At 40.3% G+C, this 24,260-nt stretch overlaps 1 protein-coding gene across 1 annotated transcript in view; it reads left to right on the top strand.

Moving 5' to 3' along the window:
* The window catches only part of Aatf (apoptosis antagonizing transcription factor), a 92,437-nt gene that overhangs the window by 19,682 nt on the left and 48,495 nt on the right, over positions 1-24,260 (top strand). The window contains exons 5-7 of the mRNA XM_051158178.1: positions 19,161-19,275; positions 20,235-20,433; positions 20,905-21,069. Of these exons, the coding sequence (XP_051014135.1) occupies positions 19,161-19,275; positions 20,235-20,433; positions 20,905-21,069 (479 nt within the window). The remainder of the gene's footprint in view (positions 1-19,160; positions 19,276-20,234; positions 20,434-20,904; positions 21,070-24,260) is intronic.

The raw sequence follows: 24,260 nt of genomic DNA, 5'->3' as shown, positions 1-24,260 counted from the left end.
CAAATTGTGGTACATTACTCAGCAATAAAAAAGAATCAATCTCAGTGGTATTATGCTAACTGAAAACGTCAAAAGGTTATTCACTTTAAAATTCCATTTCTATGATGTTGTGAGGAGTGTGGGACTACGGGGAAGAGAACAACTCAGTGGCAGCCCGTGGGCTACGGATGGGGGAAGGGTTTGACTACAAAGAGGCAGCCCAGCATTTTTCTTTGTCCTGTATGAGTTTCCATTTTCCTCTCCAGTAGCCTCGTTTCCTTGGGAGTGTTTCCCACCTGTTTTCACCCGCTTGCTGGGGTGAACTCTTCAGCTTGCCTTGATTATGAACGTTTTGTTTGGATTGTGTGTGTGTGTGTGTGTGTGTGTGTGTGAGCGAGCGAGAGAGAGAGAGAGAGAGAGAGAGAATATATGTTGTGTGTGTGTGAGAGAGAGAGAGAGAGAGAATATATGTTGTGTGCTCATTCCCAGATAACTCAAGAATATTTCTTATGGTAATGGACACATGATACAGTGCTTCTAGGGATAGAGGGATGATCTGCATCAACCTATAGTGTCACTTTTGCTTGAAATATATATCGTTGGCACTAAAACTTTACCCAGAAGAGAATAATAGATTATATAAAGCTTCTGGATTTTGATGTGGGTTAGAACTGAAAAATGAGATGTCTTTAAACTATTTTCCCTTTTCTCTTTGATAAGTGGTATACTGTGGTTTGGACACTCAGAGATTCCTGAGATTCCAGGTTCTGGTTGATGATTTACTGCAAAATTGCTTATAAATTGAAGTAGAAAATGTTTTGCAGACCTGGCAGCTTTCTGGCTTCACACCCATTTGTCACCCAGCATTTCCCTTTGTGTATAGAACAAGAATTAATTAGGCTGCACTGCAGGAAAAGTTTATGGCTATAATTTATATAGAATGAATTTCTTTTTAAAGAGACAGTATTGTTTTGTTTTATATATATGTATATACACATATATGACTGTTTTGGTAGTGGTGGTATTTTGTTTTTGTTTTTCCTTAAAGCTATCTCTGTAAGCTGGAGGAACAGATACTCATATTTCTGTTTAATATGATATGGTAGTGGGATAGAGGCTTTTATAGTGATTGCTTTCTGATTGAACTTGGTTTTTAATTTGGTGTGGACTGGAGAGCACTCGGCAGGCTGGACTTTAGTCAGTCAGTCAGTCAGTCAGTCAGTCAGTCAGTCAGTCAGACTGGTCTGGCTTCCAGAGCTTCATATTCTCCTGGTCTGTTGGAAGACTTGGGATTCTGTCTTTCATAGGGCCTTGTTCATTCAATTAATGTTTTCATAATCAATGCAAGTCAGAACTTGCAATTTGTTCCTGATTTACACATTAAAGAGCTCCATTAATTAAGAATCCTGGTGTTTGGCATGTTCCCGCAGGATCTGTGCATTATTTACATGGTGGAAGTGAGCGAGTTCCTCAACTGTACTGCACTTGCAGTTAGTCTTGCCTTCTTGCTCTCTTCTTTCTTTTCTTTTTGCTTGTGAATAACAGTTTGTTTCACAACTCATTGAAACTCCTTAGGGATACATTGTACCAAAATAGGAGCAAATGATCCAAATGAGAGGGCTGTAGAGGAAGAGTAGGAAGGAAATCCTTTGTTTTAAAGGAAAAAAACAAATCCTGAAAAAGCATGTAGAATTTGTGTGTTTGGTTTTTTTCTCTCACTTGGCATAAAAGTAGGAAATGTGATGGAGTTGAGTGGTAATTTTGTTTTCTCTCAAACTGTACCTTCCTTACAGTAGTAGTTGTACTTACAAATGAAGTTGCTTTTTATAACTCAAATAATTCTAGAAATGTAGACATAATATATATGCAGCCAGCTATATATTATGTAAAGTGGGCTTTTTCATCACTTTAAAGGGCAATGATGGTGCCCACCTTTAATCTCAGCACTTAGAGGCAGAGGCAAGCGGATCCCTTGAGTTCAAAGTCAGCCTGGTCTACAGATCAAGTTCCAGGGTAGCCAGGCCTCATCTTGAACTCCCACCCCCGAAAAAAAAGTGGGTTTTGTGGCCATTTCTCTGGAAGTCTTATTCTAAGCCAGTGGTTGTTTCCATCTTGTTGTCTGAGAAGTGTATTGATGGGAAGCATGAAATAAGAGCACCATCTCAGCCAGTTCCTCCTCTCTGGTTTACTTATAGCACAGCTTTCTGATACTAGCTGCAGCCATCTCTATATATGCAATAAGAAACTGGGAAGCATTTCCCAAAAAGAATACAGGTGCTTATTTGAGACAGGCTTGCCATGAATGCATGCTCCTCCTGCCTCAGCTTCTCACATGTTGGGATTTCAAGAGTGTGTCACCATGCCTGAAATTGCTTGGTTTTTAATGGGACTTGCTTTTTTTTTTTTTTTAAGTTCAGTTTGTACTTAAGCTCTTCCTCTTTGCCACCCTTAGTCTTGGCAAGTATCTCGGTTACATCGGGAATTCAGTATATAGCTCAGGCTGGTTTCCTATTTGTGATAATCTTCTTGCCTCACCCCTTGAATGCTAGATTACAGGTTGGATCTCCCATCTTTGCTGCTCTTCCTTTATGTTAAAAGCACGCATACCTTGTAGTGTATCTTCACTTAAGAACTATAAATAGAGCCAGAGGTGGTGGGCCATGCCTGTGATCCCAGGAATTAAAAGGTGGAGATAGAAGAAAAAAGAGTTTATGATCATTCTCCCCTATATGTCCAGGTCCAGGCCAGCAAGGGACCTAGAGAGATGGCTCAGCACTTAAGAGCACTGGCTGCTCTTCCCGAGGATCCAGGTTTGTTCCCAGCATCTCTCTCTCACACACACACACACACACACACACACACACACACACACACACACACACACACAGGGAAGACAGAAAGAAATAGTATAGATGAATTTAAGAAATAGTGCAGAAGAGCATAAACGAAAAGACAAAAAATTCAGAGAACAACTTTGAGATTCTTAAGATCCAGGTACTGAACATGGGAAATGGGCTGTGAACAAGCACCTACCTACTCAGGCATCTTGAAAAGTCCTCCCCACTTAAAAAATCTGCCATTATGTCATTTTTTGTTTTGTTTTGTTTTGTTTTTTCTCTGTTTTCAGTGCTAGGGATAGAGAGCCCAGTGCTTTGCACATACTATGTATTATTGTGCACCCTTGAACCACAGTTATTTTACATTGAATTAAATAAATATTTTCCATATATTTTATTTGTTTGGGTATTTTGCCTGCATGTGTCTGTGTACCACATGTGTGTAGTGTCAGCAGAAGCCAGAGATGGGCATCAGACCTCCTGGACTGTAGTTATAGTTGTGAACAGCCATGTTAGTGCTGAGATCTTGACCTGGGTCCTCTGGAAGAGCAGCCAGTGCACTTAACTGCTGGGTCATTTCTCTGGCTCCTTATATTAACTTTTAATGGCAGTTTGACAAAAAGTGGAAGTTGGATGGGAATAACCAATGCAGGCTACAGTACTTCTTAAAGATTATCTGGATACCTTTAAACATAATTTTCTCTTGATCACTTACAATATAATTATGTTTATAACCTGCCTGAAGACAAGTTTGTACTTTTGAAAGACTTTTCTTTTCTTTTTCTGTTATTTTAAGATGGCCTCAGTGCATCCCAGGCTGCCCTCAAATTTGTTTTGTAGCTATAGAAGACCTTGAAATTTTGATTCTGCTACCTCTACCATGTTGGATCAAACCCAGGGCTTTGTACATGTTAGGCAAGCACTCTGCAAACTCTTATAGGCACACTTGAAAGTTATAGTTGGAATTGCTTTGACTTTAGTTTGTTTGTTCCTTCCTTCCTTTTGAGACAAGTTCTAGCTATATAGCTCAGGCTAGTCTAGAATTCTTCCTGCCTCTTCCACCAAGTGTTGGGATTATTGGTGTGTGTCACCATGCAAAGCCTTTTGTCACTTTTTAAATGTCTTTATGTAGTTGAGTGTAGTGGTGCACACCTTTAATCCCAGCACTCAGGAGGCAGAGACAGGCTAATGAATCTCTTGAGTTTGAGGACAGCTTAGTCTACAGAGCTATTTCCAGGACAACCAGGACTATACAGAGATACTCTGTATCAAAATATCTTTTATGTTATATTGTATTGCTTGATATTCTCAAATCTACCACTTTCTGACCCCACTCCCACCCCCTGGACAATTGAGTAAATTTCATCTGGAAAAATGAAAACTGATTCTAGTTTGAGAAGAGTCCTTTCTAACCATTTATCCTGTTTCATATAAAGAAAGGCTTTATAGGTAGAAGAGCTTTTTAAATGGGCTTTGATTTCTGTATATGAGAATGTCACATAAAAATACTGTGTACGTGCCAGCAATTGTGAGGTGTTAGCCAGTGGTCTGAGACAAGTGTTCCAACTCAGATTTTTTGTTGTTGTTGTTTTCAGCAAGAAGAATTCAAATAGGGTGTTTTGAGAATGGAGACCATTCAGTTTACTTTCATTTTTGTATGTTTTTATTGTATAAGTGCAATGCTAGACTACACTACATTCAAAAACCATGAAAAAACTCTCATTGGTTCATTCTGTCCTATCCTGGAATGGGGAAGCATGTGCAGAAGTCTCATTTAAGTTCTGACAGCAGCCTGTGAAATAGGTAGGTGGTGAGGGCTGCTGTACAGATGGGCAAATCAAGCTGTGGTAATAAAGTTACCTGACTGGTTAGAGGTAAAACCAGAAGCTGATTTTCTTCATTCACTTCAGTCCTTATTCTTGACCACAATGTCCAGCCCCAGTTCAAAGAAAATATGAGGATATACACAGAAATAAATGCCAAAGCTTAAAGAAATGAAGACAAAAAGGAGAAGCATGGAGATGAATGTATTAAGATACGTTTGGAGCGCCGGATGTGGTGGCGCACGGCTTTAAATCCCAGCACTCAGGAGGCAGAGGCAGGTGGATCGCTGTGAGTTCAAGGCCAGCCTGGTCTACAGAGGGAGTCTGGGACAGCCAGGGTTACACAGAGAAACCCTGTCTCAAAAAAACAAAAACAAAACAAAACAAAACGAAAAGGTTTGGAGAACTTATGTTCTCAGAACTAGAGCTAGGAACGTCCTCGGGACACAAGTTGATAGGCAAGTAAGGCCATATATATATATATATATATATATATATATATATAAATCATCACACAGGTTCTTAGTTTTACGCTTGACTTTAACCTGTATCTTCTGTTTGCTAGATTTTTAAAAATTGATATGGAGAATTAAGTTCACCTTAGAAGAAGATATCCGATATAGATAGGTAGGTGTGTGGGGGCGTATAGATTTGTTTTTTGTTTCTTTTTCTTTTTGTTTTGTTTTGTTTTGTTTTGAGACAGGGTCTCTCTGTGTAGCCTTGGCTGTCCTAGACTCGCTTTGTAGACCAGGCTGACCTCGAACTCACAGCGATCCATCTGCTGGGATTAAAGGCGTGCATCATCACTGCCTGGCTTCTTTTTCTTTTTAAAGACAGGATCTTTCTGTGTTGATTTGGCTGTGAACTCACTGTGTAGAGACTAGGGTGGCCTTGAACTCACAGAGATCTGCTTGCCTCTGCCTCCCAAGGTCTGGGATTAAAGTTATGCGCCACCACATCTAGCCTTCTCCTCCTCTTCTTTTTAATTAAATTTTGTTTTATTTTGCCTGTATGTGTGTCTGTGTATCACATGTATGTCTGGCACCCACAGAAGCCAGAAGAGGATGTTGGATCCTCTGAATGGAAGTCACAGACAGTGGTGAGCTACTGTGTAGGTTTTGGGACTCGAACTCAGATCTTCTGGAAGAAGATATCTCTAATCCCATCTCTTTATATTTTTGAAGATATTTATTTTATTTTATTACTTTTACTTATTTTTTAAAATTTACTTTTACTTATTTTTTTAGTGTCTTGCTAACTGGGTACTTGTTATATACAGCTCTGGCTGACCTCAAACTTGTCACTGCCTCTTCTTGAGTTCTTGGATTACAGGCATGCTTCACCCTGCCATACTCTTTCATTGCCCTTTAAGAAAGTCAGAGGACCTGGAGATAGGGCTCAGCAATTAAAAGAGCTTTCTGCTTTGTCAGAAGACCAGAGTGTTCCTTCTCCCTGTCTCTTCCCCCTTCCCCCCCCCCCCCTTCCTTCTTTCTTTAGCCCTGCCTGTCCTGGAACTCAAATCTTTTCGGATAATTTCTATCAATAGAAATGTGAAAACATTTTAAGTGAGGCTCATGCCTCTGGTGTCCCATGTTTGATGTGCATACCCAATCCCTCTCTCTTTGCTCTTTTTTAAATAGTTTGTTAATAGCAATCATTAGATCATGTTGCCTGTAAATATATAATATATGACTTTTTAAAAATGAGGCCGTTTCTAGCTGGGTGTGGTAGCACATGCCTCTAATCCCAGCACTCAGGCAGAAGCAGGCAGATCTCTGTGAGTTCAAGGCCAGCCTGGTCTACAAAACTAGTCCAGGGCAGCACGCGTTACACAGAAAAACCCTGTCTCAGAAAAAAACCAAAAGCTGCCATACGTGGTGGCACATGCCTTTAATCCCAGCACTTGGGAGGCAGCAGCAGGCGGATTGCTGTGAGTTCAGGGCTGGCCTGGTCTACAAACAGTCCAAGACAGCCAAGACTACACAGAGAAACCCTGTCTCAAAAAACAAACAAACAAAAATCCCCCCAAAAAACAAAAACCTAAAAAAATAAAAAAGAAGACATTTCTTATAATCCTACTAATATTGTAATATGCCCATTTTATATTCAGATTGTTTCATTTTTTAATGGTTTGGTTCATTTAAACAAGCTCCATTTATACTTACCTTTTTCTTAAAAAAAAAAAAGATTTATTTAGTTATTATTATGTATACAGTGTTCTGTCTGCATATACACCTGTAGGCCAGAAGAGGTCATCATATCATATTGCAGATGGTTGTGAGCCACCATATGGTTGCTGGGAATTGAACTCAGGACCTTTGGAAAAGCAGGTGGTGCTCTTAACCACTGAGCCATTTCTCTAGCCCCCATATTTACCTTTTTTAAGAGCTGCATAAGAACTTTTCTAGTTAAAATAAAATTAATATAAGTGGTTCCTTATAAGTGGGCAGTTTGCTTTTTGCTTTGTTACCTATTATAAACAGTGCTGAAAATATTTTTGTACCTATCTCTGCTTTGAAATATGATTTTTTTTGTGATTAATTTCTCACTGGGAAAGGAAACATGTATGTATGTAATTCTGATGTATTTTACCTGACTGCTTTCTGGATATTCAGAGCTAATTAAATCCTTTATCTGTTGTGAATGGAGACCTTTCCTTAAACTCTTGACAGCATCAAACATTACTAGAAAAACATCATATTTTATTAGTATGTATGTATGTATATTTTTGCAATATTGGGGATGGAGGTCAAGAGTTTCACATGTTCTGGGCAGGTGCTATACCTGAGCTTCATCCCCAGGCCAAGCAGTTGTTTAAAGGGAACATAATGTTAGATGTCATTTATCACATAGTTTTAAATTTTTATGTCTCATAATAATTTTGCTTTTTTTTTTTTTTTAACTGTAAATTTAAGCATCTTGTCTGTTTGGCCATTTGATTTGTTTTGTTTTGTTTTGTTTTTTTGAGACAGGGTTTCTCTGTGTAGCCTTGGTTGTCCTGGACTCACTTTGTAGACCAGGCTGGCCTCGAACTCAGAGCGATCCGCCTGCCTCTGCCTCAAACAATTTAGTTAGTTACTGAAAATTTGATTGTGCTTAGTTCCCCATGTAGTTTTGCTACATAATCCACAATGATGCATTAATATAGAAAACAAAAACTTTGGGGGTGAGAGAGATTGCTCAGTGGTTAAGAGTACTGGTTGTTCTTCCAGAGAACCCAGGTTCAATTCCCAGCACCCACATGGCAGCTCAAAACTGCCTGTAATGCCAAATCTAGGGCATCCAACACCCTCCACAGACAGACAGTGCCTACCCCAAAAGGGTTACTGGAAGGATTTAAATGAGAAAATGGAATCTTTTCTTAGGGGATGTAGCCCACGGTGTTTGTTTCTTCTTGGAGAGATTATGTTATTAAATACTAAACTATGTAATTTGAAGTCTTGAAATTAGCATATATAATTTATGTGTCAAGATTAGGGAGCTAGGTCATATAGTCCCCGCCTGTGATCCCAGCACTTGGAAAGTAGTCACAAGGATCAAGAGTTCGGATCATCCTGGCTGTATCCAGATTTTAAGGCCAGCCTAGACTACATGAAACCCTGTGCTCATTCATACATATAAAGCAAAAACAGAGGAGAGTGTCACTGGAATTTGTGTGTGTGTGTGTTCACCTGTCTTTATATGTATTCAGCAGCAAAAACTCCACCACTTAGCAGTCCTAGGCATAGCCAGAGACCATAGCCCTTGACTTCAGAGTGTCCATAGGAAGATGTGCGTTTTAGCAAACTGCTTTGAATGCAGGAAACACTGTTTATATGGTTTTATATGAATGCAACATCTCTGAGTGACTCATTTTGAGTTGGTGAATAAACAATCCTTGGTCTCACTAGTAGTAAAAGAAACACAGTTGAGGCATCCTCTGAATTTTTAAGGCTCAGTTTAGTAAGTACTAATAACTACTAAGTCTTCATGAAAATGTGCCTATTCTGTGATTTTAAATTCATTAGCCTGGATAGGGCTGTAGCCCAGTTGGTGCACAGCATGGCAAAGCCCTAGCCCAATCCCCAGCGTGGCTTAGATATATGTTACTCCAGCAATCTAGAGACTGGAGCAGGAGGATCAGATGTTTATGGTCATCCTCAAGAGTTCATCTTTAGTTTGCATTTAGGTTTAGAGATAATAGTGTGCCAAGATATTTTGCCGTTGACTTTCTGAAGTGAAAACATTCTTCATCGAATTAATTCTGGTCCAGGTGCTGTGTTGTGTTAGACGCTGGAGTGACAGGTCCAGTTAGGTCTCTGACCTGAAGCAGCTTGTATTGAAACCAGCCTGGCTATGGTGTCATAGTCCTTTAATCCTAGCAGCGCTCAGGAGGCAGTGGCTGGTCTCTGAGAGCTCAAGGCCGATCTGACCTACAGAGTGAGTTCCAGGATACCCAGGGCTACACAGAGAAACCCTGTCTCAAAAACAAAAACAAAAACAAAACAAAACAAAAAAGCAGACCAAAAAGGAGGTGGGGTGTCAGGGAGAAAGAAAATGAAAAGAGAAAGAAAAAGAAATGAGGCTGGCAGTGCAGTTTCATGATTTTGCTAATGATAGGAATGACCCTGAGAGAAGAGTGATTCCACATGAGATCCTGATGCTTCAAAAGGTTCTTTCTTTCTTTTTTTTAAAAGATTTTATTTTATTTTATTTTATTTTATTTTATTTTATTTTATTTTTGGCAGGCTCAGTTTTCCAATAGGAAAGAATCATACTATTTTTTTCAGAAATAGAAGCCCTACTACTATCCGTTAGGCTGGCATAGCTTCTCAGACTATTTTACATGAATCAAGAGAGGCTTGCTTAGGTTTTGGTTCTAATTTTATTTTTAATAACTTCCCTTACTTCACTTTCCTTACTTTAAATTTTAATAAAATTTTAAATTATGAAAGTAATGTATGCTTATAAAATATTCAAACAGTTCAAAAGTATATCAAATACAAATGAAAGTATCCCCACCCTTCCTGGGTAACTGCTGCTAGGCAGTTTAAATAATCACTTGTAAATAAACTCGGATTTTAAGTACCTTGTATTCTGAATATTTACTCTTTCTATTTAAAGGGGGGAAATGAATTTTCCTTTTTGGGAAAGTACTCGGGAACAGTGGAGGCTGTCTTAGGACCTGTGCAGGAAGGATTTCTGGAAGTACATTGATCAGTTAGATTGCTGTGTCCTATAGGGCTTTTTAAGGATTTATTGACACTTCATCAAGGTATTTGAGAGAGTATTCAGGGAAACCTAAGAAATGCTGCAGTTCCTTTCTCTTCCTTATAAATTCATGCCTGGTTAGAAATTACAGCTTGAGTGGGATGTCCCTCCACAGAACTCAAATGCACTCTATTTATCATGTTACTTAGTGTGGCAGTAATGTAAAATGTGGAGAATTTCTTTCTTTTTTGTTTCTTTCTGCACAGGGGCTCACTCAGCACATATTTCACTATACGTCTCTTCATCTCTCTCTTATTTCAACTTCTGTTCACTTCCCCAATTCCCCACATCATTCTCCTAACAGGGAAAAAAAAAAAAAAGTTTTGTCCACTGAGTCCTCTTTCTTATTTTATTTACTATATTTTGAGTTGACTGTTTCTCCAAAAACACTTTGCATTCTGAATTAGCCCATCAAGCTGTTTTCTCCATAGACGCTTCCATACGCTACACGTCTTCTACAGCTATGCCCTCTGAGGTGTGAAAACCCAAGTCTGTTTATGGCTTAGCCTTCATAATTTTAGAATATAAGTCCCCATATTCTGTTTGGAAAAGTTATATTCTTGTTATTTTTATGCCATTAAGGAAATTGTACTTACTTTTGGTCCACAGAAATAGCCATCACAGGAGGGCCTGTCTCTCTGCACTGTCCAGTCAGAGCCACAGTCCCTGCCATAGCAGCCCATTGTCTAAGTCTGTGCGTATAAGAATACACAAGCCCAAATATCTGCATCCTTACATGGAAATACACAAATCCTAGTTGGACGGACATTTGAAATGATAGCCATTCATCCAAATGGTGGTTGTTGAGGAATTGTAACCTGCAGTTCTCCTTACTGGCAATGCCATTCTGCTCGGGGAATATAGAACAAGCCTAAACAGTAATACTGACAGAATTCGGAATTATGATACAGTAGAGCCTTCACGTAATTCTTTGTTGAAGAAGTTAGGGCCTAAATGTTAAGGCTTATTGTTATTCTGAGTTGATAATCTCTGCCTTGCTTTAATAATTTTTCCTCATGCCTGGGTAGCCCGCGAGTTGCACAATAATCACTCACACAGCTTTGTAATCAATGCCCAAAGTAATAGGATTCCTCTGGCCACCGGCAATTAATAAATTTGTGTCTTTTTTAAAACACTAGCAAGTCGGGCCTGAAATACGACTGACTGGCTCTCCTCATTTGCATATTTATTGCAGTGGAAAAATTCTTACCAGATGATTGATGCTGAGCCTGCCTCTTGAATTCCAAGCAGCACATTATTATGAAATGAAAAATGCCGGCCATACAGTTGATTAAAGTTGAAGACAGTGGAATCGGTGTTTTTTAAGATTGTGGGAGAATTAAAGGCATATTTTAATAGATGTTGACAAGAAGTGAACTAACAAAAGCAAAGCAAAGGATTTGCTTGAAAAGATTTAATCAAACGTCTTTCTTGGGGGATTAATTGCTGGGGATGACTAGTGCAAGTGGCAGGCTTGTGTGGATCTGAATGAAAAGTATTGTTCTCGGCCAGTCTCTCCTGTGTCATTTTGACCTGTACTTTAGCTCTAGTTCTACAGTTACTTTTGATGGAGAGAGAAAAACAGAAGACACTCTTATAATCTGCACATTCCAGTTCAGTGCACCCATCTGGGGTGCTGAGGGAGAGCTTGTGTGTACTTGGATGTAAATAATTGTTTGCTTGCATATTTATTTACAATAACTATAGATATTTAAAAAAGTGGAAAGGCAAGCTTCATTTTACTTTACACATTCATACCTTCTCATTTCCCCTCTTTTCACTGCCAGAAATTTACTTGCTAGTTGATGATCTAACTAGTGCATGCCCGAACTGATTCTGTGCCTGCGCTTTTGTTAGTGTTGGACAATCTAGAGGAATCGAGAAAAATAAACTTGTTAGATGATTTTAGACTGATGACATTTTGTGTATACAAATGCTTGCAGATGAGCAGCATGAAAATGAATGTTGGGACCAGTGCATACCAGTCCAGTTCTTAAAAGACTTTAATCACGTGGGAGATGTGGCGTCACAGACACAGACCTTTTTTTTAAAGCTTTTAGAAAATATGTCAATAGACAATAATACATATGTTGTTTTTTTAATCTCACTTGTAAGACCAACAGGGAAAGAATTGCCTACATTATATAGGTGTGAAAATTGAGCCTCAATTGAGATTAAATTGAGATCAAATTGGTCCACTCAGCATAACAGTGACTAGTTAGTAACAGAATTCAGGCTCTGCACTCTCAACAAAGTGATCTTTCCCTTGTTCTCCACTCATAATTATCCCTAACACTAGTAGCTGCTTCTGTTGAGTCTTGCTAGTATGGGGAAGCATATGTCTTCCTTAATCTCCTCGTAAGAGAAAGGCTTCTGGACATGGACCATGTAGGGCAAACTAAACACAAATATCCTTGACAGTCTCCATTTGTTTTTGTGACCATATGCCAAGAGGGCTGCAGCATTGAGTCTTCACTGCTTCTCTTAACTTTTTAACTCTGCAATCATTGGCAGAAAAATTAGAGGTGAAGTAGAAACTGTTGATTTCAGTTTATCTATTATTCATAATGTTGGACAAATAGAATTCCGTTCTATATGAATAATAAAGAAGGCATTTGTTTGTTTTGCCTGGGAAGAATTTGAAGAATTCACTGTTGAATTTGAGTTTTCAGGTCTTCACTCTCCATGTATGGCTTTCAGTAGGCCTCTCACCTTCAGCAAAGTATTGCTCCATTGTGTCTGTATGTTTTACACACCGTCTATTTGTTTATTTATAAGTAGGGGTTGGGGAGTATGTTGGTGTGGATGCTGGGCTCATATGTGGAGGTCAGATGCTTTTTTGCAGGAGTCAGCTGTCTCCTTCCACCATCTGGGCCCCAGGGTCATTAGGCTCAATAGTAAGCACCTTTCCTGGGTGCTTACCAACCCAGCTTCTGCATACCAGTCAGAAGTGTGGCGTTCATATTTGTAAAGAGGTGAAAATTGAGTCCTGCCTTCTAAATCTGTTTATGGGAAGTTATCCATGCAGTGGCCACTGTGATAATTGCTTTGATTAACTGTGTGTGTGTTGCGGGGGCTGTCGGGGGGGCTTAAAGACATAATTACAGATTTCATTTCTGGCCAGTCTCTTGACATGTTGAATGGAGGGCTGCTTTCTGAGTGGACAAAGGGGTGTAAGAAATGAGAACATAAGAGAGTGTTAACAGAAAGCGCTTCGATTTACTGATGTTGGCTTTCTGCTTTCTTTTGGATTGATAACATTGTTGAATGGATCCAAAATGGATTAAAACAAAATAACTGGGACAAAATAAAAGGTACTTTAGAGTGGCCCTTAAAAGTTGTAGCCTCTGGGCAGTGGTGGTGCACCTCATTGATCCCAGCACTCAGCAGGTGGATCTCTGAGTTTGAGGCCAGCCTGATCTACAAAGTTCCAGGACAGCCAGGGCTACCCAGAGAAACCATGTCTCGAAAAAAACAACAACAAAAGAAGTAGTGAAAATAGTTGTCTTTTGTTAGGTCCCTTCACGTTCTTGATTATGCTACATGTTGGAGTTGGACTGTGACTTGCCACTTGCCAAGCAATCATAGCACACTTTTTTTGTAACTTCTTTCTCTTAAAGATATTGTTTATATTAGCTGAGGTTTTTTTTTTTATGTATATGAGTGTTTTACCTGCACGTATGTATGTGCACCATATATGCCTGGTGCCTGTTGAAGTCAGAAGAGAGCATTGGACATTCTGGAACTAAAATTTTTGATAGTTTTGTTTGTTTCCGATCGGTGATTCACTTAAGATCATCAAGAGTCATCTGCTGGGGCTGGAGAGATGGCTCAGTGGTTAAGAGCACCACCTCCTCTTCCAAAGGTCCTGAGTTCAATTCCCAGCAACCACATAGTGGTTCACAACCATCTGTAATGTGATCTGATCCCCTCTTCTGGCCTACAGGTTTACATGCAGGCAAAACACTATATACATAATAATAAAAAATAAATTTAAAAATATTATCTGCTATACTCCTTCCTTTAAAAGTGTAAATAATATTCCATTTTCCTGATCTTTTTAAATAAACTTAGTTTGAAATATTACAGGTATTTTTCCCCTTACAAAGGTAGACTAGAATGAGAAGATTATTTACTATTCCGTGGACTTGGGCTTTAAGTCATTGTTTTTTATGTTTTTGTTTATTTTGTTGGTTGGTTGGTTTTGAATGGTGGTGCTGGTTGGAACCCAAGGCCTTTTTCATGCTAGGTAGCTACGCTATTACTGAATTATATCAGTATTTTGTTGTTTTTGTGGTGAACTAATTTTTTAAAAGATTTATTTATTTATTTATTTATTTATTTATTTATTCGTACAGTATTGTGCCTGCATGTGTACCAGCAAGCCAGAAGAGGGCACCAGATCTCATTATAGATGGTTGTGAGCCACCATGTGGTTGCTGGGAATTGAACTCAGGACCTCTGGAAGAGAGACAGTGTTCTTAACCGCTGAGCCATCTCTCCAGCCCTGTGGTGAACTATTTTAACATAAACCTACCTTATCCATTTTAAGTGTACAGTTCAGTGTCATTAAGTACATTTATGTCTTTGTAGAAACCATTAGTGCTCTCTGTCTCTAGAACATGTTCACACCCCAAATTGTACTATTAAACAGTAATTCTCCATTTCCTCTCTTCTCTTTGAATTCCAGTATTTTAGTTCCCTCATGTTAGTGGAGCTATGCTACTTTTGTACAGTTGGTGTATTTTTAACCTAATATTTTCAAGGTTTAGTCTGGTAATTCATCTATCTCTCTTTATGAGACCTTATTATGTAGCGCAGGCTGTTCTTAAAACTGTGAGTTCCTGCTTAAACCTTACAAGTGCTGAGATTACAGGCAGGCAGCACACCTGGCTTGTTTTTTCATTTTTATTTTCTCAGTGCTGAGCTGGTCTAAGGGTTTATTTTTTCCTTTGAGAATGTAATTATATAATTTCTCCCTTCCCTTTTCTCCTTCCAAACCCTCTCATATACCTACCCCTCCTTGTGTCTATTTCAAATTCATGGCCTCTTTTTTATTGATTGTTGTTATATGTGTTTATGTATATCTATGTATGTATGGTTAGATATTAGTTTCTCAGTCTGTATAATGTTGTATGTATGTATTTATTTCAGGGATAACCATTTGGTATTGGATGTGTTCTTCCCTGGAGATGAGTATTTCTTCCACTCAGAATTCCTAATTTGCCTGTAATAGAGATGACGTCTCATGTGCCTTTCCTTGTCTGATTTGACATGTCTATTGATTGTAAAAGTAACTTTTATTCTCCTGGCTCAATTGTTGTCTCAGAGGCTTACTGCTTCCTTCTGCTGCCCTGGGCCGAGTCCTGGAAGCTTCTAGCCTCCATACAATCTAGCTAGGCCTAGAATGTTTTCAGCCTCTGAGACTTACTGCCTCATAAGCTCACCCTTTCTTGTTGTTACTGTGTCTGTTCTGGCTAGTTCAACTCAGCTGTGCTGGCTCCAACTCTTCTCCCAGCTGACTTACTTAATCTGGCTTCTTTCTCGGCCCGTAATTGCTGTACTTGGCCTCAAACTAACTCAGCAATCTGCTCTAGTCTTCTGGCTTCTTCTTTTCTGGCTCTTTCTGTCTTCACCTGAGTTCTCTCTCTGCAACCCATCTCTCTATTACTGTCCTGGTAAAACTGCCTCCTCTGTCTGTAAACTGCCTCTTAAGTAGCTTCCCTTTCCTCTCTCTTCTCATGAGAGTTGGGCCTATCCTAGTCTGCCAAATCTTCTGATTCATCACCTTTTCTGCCACTCAATTAGACATCACTTTCAAACATGGGTGCTTCCTTCTACAAACTACTTTTGTTTGGGATTAAAGGCATGTACCTGGACCTGAGCTGTTCTTTACCTGATACTTGCTCTATACCAGGCTGGCCTTGAACTCAGATCTGTTTGCCTCTGTTTCCTGGATAAAAGGCGTGTTTATATTCCAGGCGGATCACACAGACCTCGAGGATCTTAGGATGTGATCTCCTGCCAGAACAGCCATGTTCTGAATTAACATCCCTCTACAGTGGTTGAACTTGTTCATCCCGTGGTTAGGCAGTCATGTTGGTGAGACTTTATGGGTGTAGCTTCAGACATTACTAGGAGACATAATCTTGCAGGAAACCCCCTGTTCCTCTGGCTCTTAAAATCTTTCCACTCTTTCTTCCATAATGTTTGTTCCCTGAGTCTTAGGTTCAAGAGTTGTTTTGCACATGTACCCTTTGGGACTAGACTCCACAACTCTGCATTTTGATTGCTTGAGATATTCTGTCTGTTGAAGAGAGATGTTTCCTTGATGAAGGGTGAGGACTACACTTATCTGTGGGTATACAGACAAATATTTAGATTGTAGTTAGGGATTATGGTTTGTAAATGGGTAATTGTAGATTTTCCTCCGAGATCCATGACTTCATTGGCCATGGGTAGTTTGTTAGTGTCCAGTGCCACGCATGGTTTCCTTCTTGTGGAACGGGTCTTACGGCACTGAAAGGCCTGTTGGCTGCCGCCAAGGCATGCATGCCGCTGCTGCGCCCTTATAGTCATTGTGCCATGCTGGTGGTGGTTGTGGTTCGTAGAGGGGTCATAGCGCATAGGCTGGTTGCCTTTCTCCTCTGGAAGCTTACATGGCACCTCCTCTAGGGAGGAGGTATTCAGGCCGGTTCCACCGCTAAAACCTCTGGGTCCTAGGTCTCAAGTGCATGGTGTCTTCAGCAACAGGGACTTAACCCCCTCCCTGGGGAACAGCATACAGACAGGAGCCTGTATGTCTCGTGTGTCTCCTGGGCAAACCTGACCAACTAAAGGAAGGCGTCGTATGCCTGGCTTTTGTTAGGGGTTCTTTGATTCTTGGAGGGGAGATTGTGAGCCAAGATGAGAAACTTTAATTCAAACTATATATGTATATTTATTTTTGGACTAACAGGTATTACAAGGGGTTTGTTTTTGTTTGTTTGCTTGTTTGTTTTGTTTTGTTTTGTTTTTAGGTAAATAGTTAATAGTATGATTCCTTATGACTTTATCAGACATCCTTACTATTATTTTGCCATCATCCTTTCTTCTGTTCTTTGGTTTTTCAAGACAGGGTTTCTCTGTGTAGCCTTGGCTGTCCTGGACTTGCTTTGTAGACCAGGCTAGCCTCGAACTCACAGCGATCCACCTGCCTCTGCCTCCCTAAGTACAGATGTGGGGCCATTGTGCCGCGCTCTTCTTCTATATTTATCTTCCTCCTCCTCCCTAATTTGAGACCCTACTTTGTTCCCTTTCCCCAGTATGATCAGTTGTACCTGCTATTTTCTTCTGTATTGTCTTTCCCCTCCCCACTCTGGCAATGGCCCCTTTTTACTTTTCTGATTCTTGCTGTTATACTCCAGGATGTGTACTCAAATCTAAAAAGCCTCTGATGAGAGAATATGCAACAATTGTTTTTCTAGGGTCCGGTCCGGAGTACCTCAATTAGTATGATCTTTTCTAGCTCCATGATTTCAACTGAATCAGTTTTTCAGAAACAAAGTGGATTTGTAGTTTGACTTTGGGAAATAGGATTTTTCTCTTTCAAAGTAACTGTTGGGGTTAAGAGTTCAGTTCATTGGCAGCTCACTTGCTATCCTGGGACTCACTTTGTAGACCAGGCTGGCCTGGAACTCAGGAGACCCACCTGCTTCTGCCTCCCAAATACTGAGATTAAAGGTGTCTGATACCATACCAAAAAGGGGTCCAGATTTGTAATGTTTTGGTTTGTTTGTTTGAGACAAGAACTCTAGACCAGGCTCACTTCAAATTCTCTCTGTAGTACAGAGGATTTCTGACCCTCCTGCCTCCTGAGTTCTGGGATTATAGATGTGCACGTATCATGCCCAGTTTATGATGGTGTTGAGTATCAAACCCAGGTCTTTATGAACTCTAGACAAACAGTCTGCCAGCTGAGTTACAGCCCCGGATTTTTTTTTTTTTTTTTTAAAGTTTATAGCCATGGATTGTATACCTAGTCATGAGCATGAGCATTACAAATGCATCCTGTTGAGTCTGGAAACCAAGTGAGAATATTGTCTACGTGAGTAAACTCATGCATCTGGCAGGATCTTTCTTTATAGCCCCAAATGGCCTGGTACCTAATGCTCCCAAGTTCTCTCAATTTACAAGTTGGAGGAGATGATACTGTTTTGTTTTTTAGGACAGGGTTGTTTTTCTCTGTCACCCTGGCTGTCCTGAAACTCACTCTGTAGACCACGCTGGCCTCAAACTCAGAGATCTGCCTGCCTCTGCCTCCTGAGTGCTGGGGTTAAAGGTGTGTGCCGCTGCCTCACCTAGCACAAGCTGGAAATTATAAACTTGGGTTTTTTTGTTTGTCTTGGCTTTGGTTTTTGTCTGTGTGTGATATATATTCTTGTGCGTATACATGTTCTCATGTCTGTGAGTGCATACGTATGCTTGTGCCTGTGGAGACCAGAGGCCAGCATCGGGTAGGTATCTTCCTTGGTTGTCCTCCACCTTAGTCACAGGAGACATGGTCTCTTATTTAAGCCTGGAGCTTGCAATTTTGGCTAGTCTAGTTAGCCAGCTTGTTTTGGGATCCTATCAGCTTTCCAAGAGCTAGGATTTCTAGTGGGCCACCATGCTTGCCTGGCATTTATGTAAGTCTGGGAATCAATTGAGATCCTCATGCTTACACAGCAAATGCTTTACTCACTGCACCATGTCCCAGGCTCCCTAACTTGGATTTTGTATATGAGCTTTTTCTGTAATATATGTTTGAGAGGTTGAGATACTGATTTGCACCTCAGAGACAGATGAGATCTGGTGGAGGAGAGAGAGCTGAGCTGCAGTCTCCAGAAGAGGACTTTTGGGGGGAATTGCTTGTAAGAGGCATCACCTATGAGCCCAGAGGGCAGCCTGTAGATATACCCGAGGAACTTAGTATCAGGGGGGAATTTTATTAGTTATAATAAAAGGCAAGGAGTTTGTCAAGCTTAATGACTTTAAGAACTGACCACTGAAGTCTTCCTATCTGCAGACACATTTCTAAGTACCGTCCGCATGCTATCTTGTTTACTCCTTACTACCATGTGAGACAGGCACTGAGGTGATTTCTATGAAGTGGACCTCAGAGGGTACTGTCTCCCATCTCTTCTCCCTGCACCCTCCCCAGCCAGAGCTGCTCAGGAGACAGCAGTGACAGTGATTGTAGAGAGTTGTAAATGACTAATTATCCCTGTACTGTGCTTTCCTTTTCTCCCAGGTCACAAAGCACTTAAAGCATTGTTAAGGTCATTGGTGGATCTTCAGGAAGAATTGCTTTTCCAGTACCCAGACACTAGATATCTAGTAAATGGGACGAAGCCCAAAACAGGGAGGTAAGGAGGAAGCAGAACCCTGAGCTTGCTTATTTCTTCTCATCTGGACAGATTCCTATCTTGTATGAAGAAGAAAACCTTGTCCTTCCCATACACATAGATATGAGACTTGATAATAGTTAAAATAGAGCTGCTTTTGTATTTAACAGGTGGTCAGAACAGGACAATGGAGATTAGCCTGCTTGTTCTAGCTTTGTTGTACCTGCTTACCTTTGTAGCCTCAGTCAAAATACGTTCCTTCTCTATAATAATACTTGCCTTCTATAGTAATTAGTAGAATGTAATCATGTTTTAAATATTAATGCTTAATTAATATTAATGAAATATCTGTGCCCATACCTTGGAGATGAGCACTTTCTATCTATTGAGACCAGTAGTACAGTGAGTGAAGTGGCCAAGTAGTTGGGGTAGGGGATATTTATTGTTGTCGTCGTTTTTGTGATGTGTGCAGTTGTCCCTCTGTATCCAAGGGGGAATGGCTCTGGAACCTTTCATGGTTACCCACATCTGTAATGTTTTTACAGTCTCATTTCTTTTTATGGTGTAGTTACCATTGGGGAAAGAAAACTTAAACCCAGGTGCTTTTCATATTTGTTTGAAAATGTCCACAAATCTTTGATTGTCCTTATGAACTTTAAAAAATTTTTAATCTTTATTCATACTTTATGTGTATAGGCGTTTTCCCTGTACGTATGTCTGTACACCATGTGTAAGCAGTGTCTGTGGAGGGCAGAAGAAGGCCTCCTGGGAGTGGAGTTACAGACATTTGTGTGCTGTCATGTGGGTGCTGGGGATCAAACTCAGGTCTAATGATTGTGAACATTCTTTTGAAGCAAAAGCCATCCTCACTTTTCTGATGTAATACAGCTCCAGTGGGAAGGGTCTAAACGCTTGTGTGAACCCAGTCTGTTATTTAAGTAATGTTTACATTGGACTTAACGTTCTCACTGGTTTTCTAGTGAGGAGATTTCTAGTGAAGATGATGAGCTAGTGGAAGAGAAGCAGCAGCAGAGAAGGGCCCCCCCGAAGAGGAAGCTGGAGATGGAGGATTACCCCAGCTTCATGGCCAAGCGCTCTGCTGACTTCACCGTTTACAGGAACCGCACCCTGCAGAAGTGGCATGATAAAACCAAGCTTGCTTCCGGAAAACTGGGCAAGGTGCATACATGTGTGTATGTGTGCGTGCCTGCGTGCAGGCCTGCGGGCGTGTATAAGATAGGTTGTGGCAATTGAAGCATTTGAAAGAAATAGGAGCTATAGCTTATTTTTGCAGTATGATAGTAAGCAGTTATTTCTGTTCTCAAATTCACTGAACTACTACTACTAGTTTGTAATATTTGATTTTAACTTTGTTAGATAATCTTTTATTCTGGAAAGGAAGCCTTGTTCAGGACCTGAAAGTATGAAATACTTTAAGGAAGCAGATTTGAAAACATTATTAAAGGAGCAAAAGAAAGTTATGAGTGCTTAAGACTAAGATTTTTCTGAGAACATTGTAGCTACTGACAGAGTCAGCTTTTAACAGAAAACCTTCCTGAAAAGACAATGTTCTCCATTGGCAGAGAGAAGCCAGCATAGCTGCCTTCAGCACTGACCTGTATTATCTGACACTGGTTAATATTGTTGCAGGGTTTCGGTGCCTTTGAACGCTCGATCTTGACTCAGATCGATCATATTCTGATGGACAAAGAAAGATTACTGCGGAGGACACAGACCAAGCGATCTGTCTACCGAGTTCTTGGCAAACCTGAGCCAGCTCCTGAGCCTGTCACAGAGAGTTTGCCAGGAGAACCGGTAAGAGCTCTGGGATACATGTGCTTATGGGAACGGTCTCTGGGAGGCTAGTTAATGGAGAGCCTGTGGCGTGAACTCCTATTGTAAAAAGCTGGTGAGGTAAAGGAAACAGCACTGCTTTACTGGACTGTTAGCATGAGGCTTTGTAAAGACTTGTGTCACATCTCTTCATTTTGCATTTGATATATTAGTTTGTCAAGGGGAATGTTTAAAATCCAGTTTTTAAGATGAAGGGGATTTGGTTGTTTGTGTGATCTGGAGACTGAACCCAGGCCTCACATGCTGTGCGAACCCTCTACTTCTGCCCTGCACCCCAGACCTTAAGGTTTAGCTTCAAAGCTACTGTATAGAAATAGCAGCACAGACATTTGCTTAACGTTTGTCTTTGGGTGCTCTAGAGAGGATCTGAAAGTAGAATATTAAAATTATTTCATTTTTAAAGGAAATCTTTTTGTTTTGCGGTTTCTTTGGGGGTATATTTCTGAGACAGGGTTTTTAAAATATAGTCCTGGCTGTCCTGGAACTCACTATGTAGGCCAGCTAAGCTTGCCTCAAACTCATAGAGACCCATGTGCATCTGGCTTCCAGGTGCTTTATTCAAGGGAATTAAAGGCATGTGCTACAACCCCTGTCTATTTTCTGTTTATCGTCTGTGTGTATTTGAGTATTTGACCTCCGTGTAGGGCTGGGTACACACCGTGAGCACCCAGTGCCTGTGGAAGTCAGAAGAAGGTACTGGATCCTCTGGAACTGGAGTTAGCAGATGGTTGTGAGCCATCATGTGGGTGCTGGGAACTGAACCTGGTCCTAGAACAGCAAGTTCTCTTAACTGCTGAGCCATCTCTCCAGCCCCCCCCCCCATTTTAGTTTTATTATTTATATTTTTTATGTTTGTACATCTTTTAAAGAAATACTAAAATTACATCCCTTCCTTCCCATGCCTCCCAACTCTATCAACCCTCTTTTTCTTTGGTTATTACTGTTACATACATATATATATATGTACATATTTGTATGCATAAATATCCAAATACAACCTGCTGAGTCTTTTTTTGTTGTCTGTGTGTGTATGGCTTCAGGGCAGTCCACTTGATGTGGTAGAGCCAGTAAGGGAGCTTATCCCTGGAGAGGCTGATCTCCCTCTCCCAGAAGTCACTTATCTATGGGTAGGACCCTTTGAAAAAAAATTTCCCTTCCATGTTACACATTTTTATTTTTTAATCACAGAAGAAATATACTTAATACTTTTTTAATTTCATAAGGATTTAAAATGAAACATGAAATTTTTCCTCTTCTGAAAATTGCAGTTACGACTTTGTTGCTATAAGCTTTATACGTATAACATATATGTAGCAGATGAATTTGATTTTTCCCTTTTTAGTTTACTTTTTAAACATTTATTTTATTTTTAATGGTGTGTGTGTGTGTGTGTGTGTGTGTGTGTGTGTGTGTGTGTGTGTGCGCGCGCACATAAATGCAGGCCAGAAGCACTGGGTTTTCATGAAGCTGGAATTATAGGTAGTTGTCAACAACCTGACTTGGGTGCTGGGAGTTGATCTAAGAGCAGTACATGCTCTTAACCACCAAGCCATGAGAAACTCCAGCGCTCCTTTTAAATAAAAAAAGTCTTTTTTCACTGTATCATTTTACACACGCGCATGCACGCGCACACACACACACGCGCGCGCACGCTATGTACTCTAATACCATCCCCTCCATTATTCTCTCCTGTGCCCTTCCCATGCCACTAACCTCTTTCTTCTTCCCAGACAGTCACCTCCTACTTGGATGTCTTTTCTGTTTAACTGTGGCCCCTGCTGTTAATTAGGACTACCTGCATGAGCATGAGTAGGGGATTCTTTACCTGAGCAAGGGCAGCTTAGCGCCGAGGAATGTGGCTCTTGTGCCCCAGCACCTCAGCGGGTCCTTTTTTAAAAATGAGATCAAGTAGGTATATATGCATCTATATAAATATATAAAATAACATTATATTTTAAAATACTACAAAATTTAAATTTTTACTATATTCTAGATACTTTAGCATGAAGATCTACCTTAATTTTTCTGTCTGTAAAGAATTCTATTGTACAACTGGAGAGACGGCTCAGAGGTTAAGAGCACTGACTGCTCTTCCAAAGGTCCTGAGTTCAATTCCCAGCAACCACATGTCGGCTCAAAGCCCTCTATAATGTGATCTGATGCCCTCTTCTGGCCTGTAGGTGTACATGCAGGCAGAGCACTGTATATGTAATAATAAATAAGTATATCTTTGTATGTTGTTTGGTTGTGGCAGAAGGCAGAGGCAGGCAGATCTCTGTGAGTTTGAGGTGAGTCTTGTCTACAGAGTTCCAGGAAAGAAACTGTGTGTGTGTGTGTGTTGTGTGTGTGTGTGTGTGTGAGTGTGTGTGTGTGTATAGGGGTGGTGGTGGTGGATTCCATTGTATAACTATAAACTATTATAGGAACAAATTATAGGAAACATTTCTAAATATTTGTTTTGTTTTAGAAGATTTATTTATTTGTTTATTATACAGTGTTCTGCCTGTGTGTACACCTGCAGGCCAGAAGGGGGCATCAGATCACATTGTAGATGGTTGTGAGCCACTATGTGGTTGTGGGAATTGAACTCAGGACCTCTGGAAGAGCAGTCAGTGCTCATAATCTCTGAGCCATCTCTCCAGCCCATATTTTTATTTGTTTATGTGAATATATGGATGAAATTTTCAAAGTGAAATTTTTAAAGAAAATATACTAAATCCTGATAGATGTTGCCAAATTACCTCCCAAGAGGCTCCCATTAATTTCCAGTCCCTCAGCTGGGCGTGGTGGCGCACGCCTTTAATCCCAGCACTTGAGAGGGAGAGGCAGGTGGATCGCTGTAAATTCAAGGCCAACCTGGTCTACAAAGCGAGTCCAGGACAGCCAAGGCTGCACAGAGAAACCCTGTCTCTAGGGGGAAAAAAAATTCCAGCCCTCTGTTTTTCAGTTCTGGGTATTTCCAGTCTGAGAGGTGAAAATTTTTCTCATTTGAATATGTGTGTGAATTCTATTAAGAGTGAGCTTAAACATTTTCATGATTACTTATGCCTCTTTATTCTATCAACTGCCTGTTAATCTTTTTCCCACCTTCCTACCTGGTCTCGTTATAGTGCTTGGATTGTTCTTGAACTTTTTTTAAAAATTAAATTTAA

Source organism: Acomys russatus, chromosome 16, assembly GCF_903995435.1.
Source record: "Acomys russatus chromosome 16, mAcoRus1.1, whole genome shotgun sequence".
Lineage (NCBI taxonomy): Eukaryota > Metazoa > Chordata > Mammalia > Rodentia > Muridae > Acomys > Acomys russatus.
The sequence above is the reverse complement of the archived record's forward strand: the minus strand, read 5'-3'. Positions and strand labels throughout refer to the sequence as shown.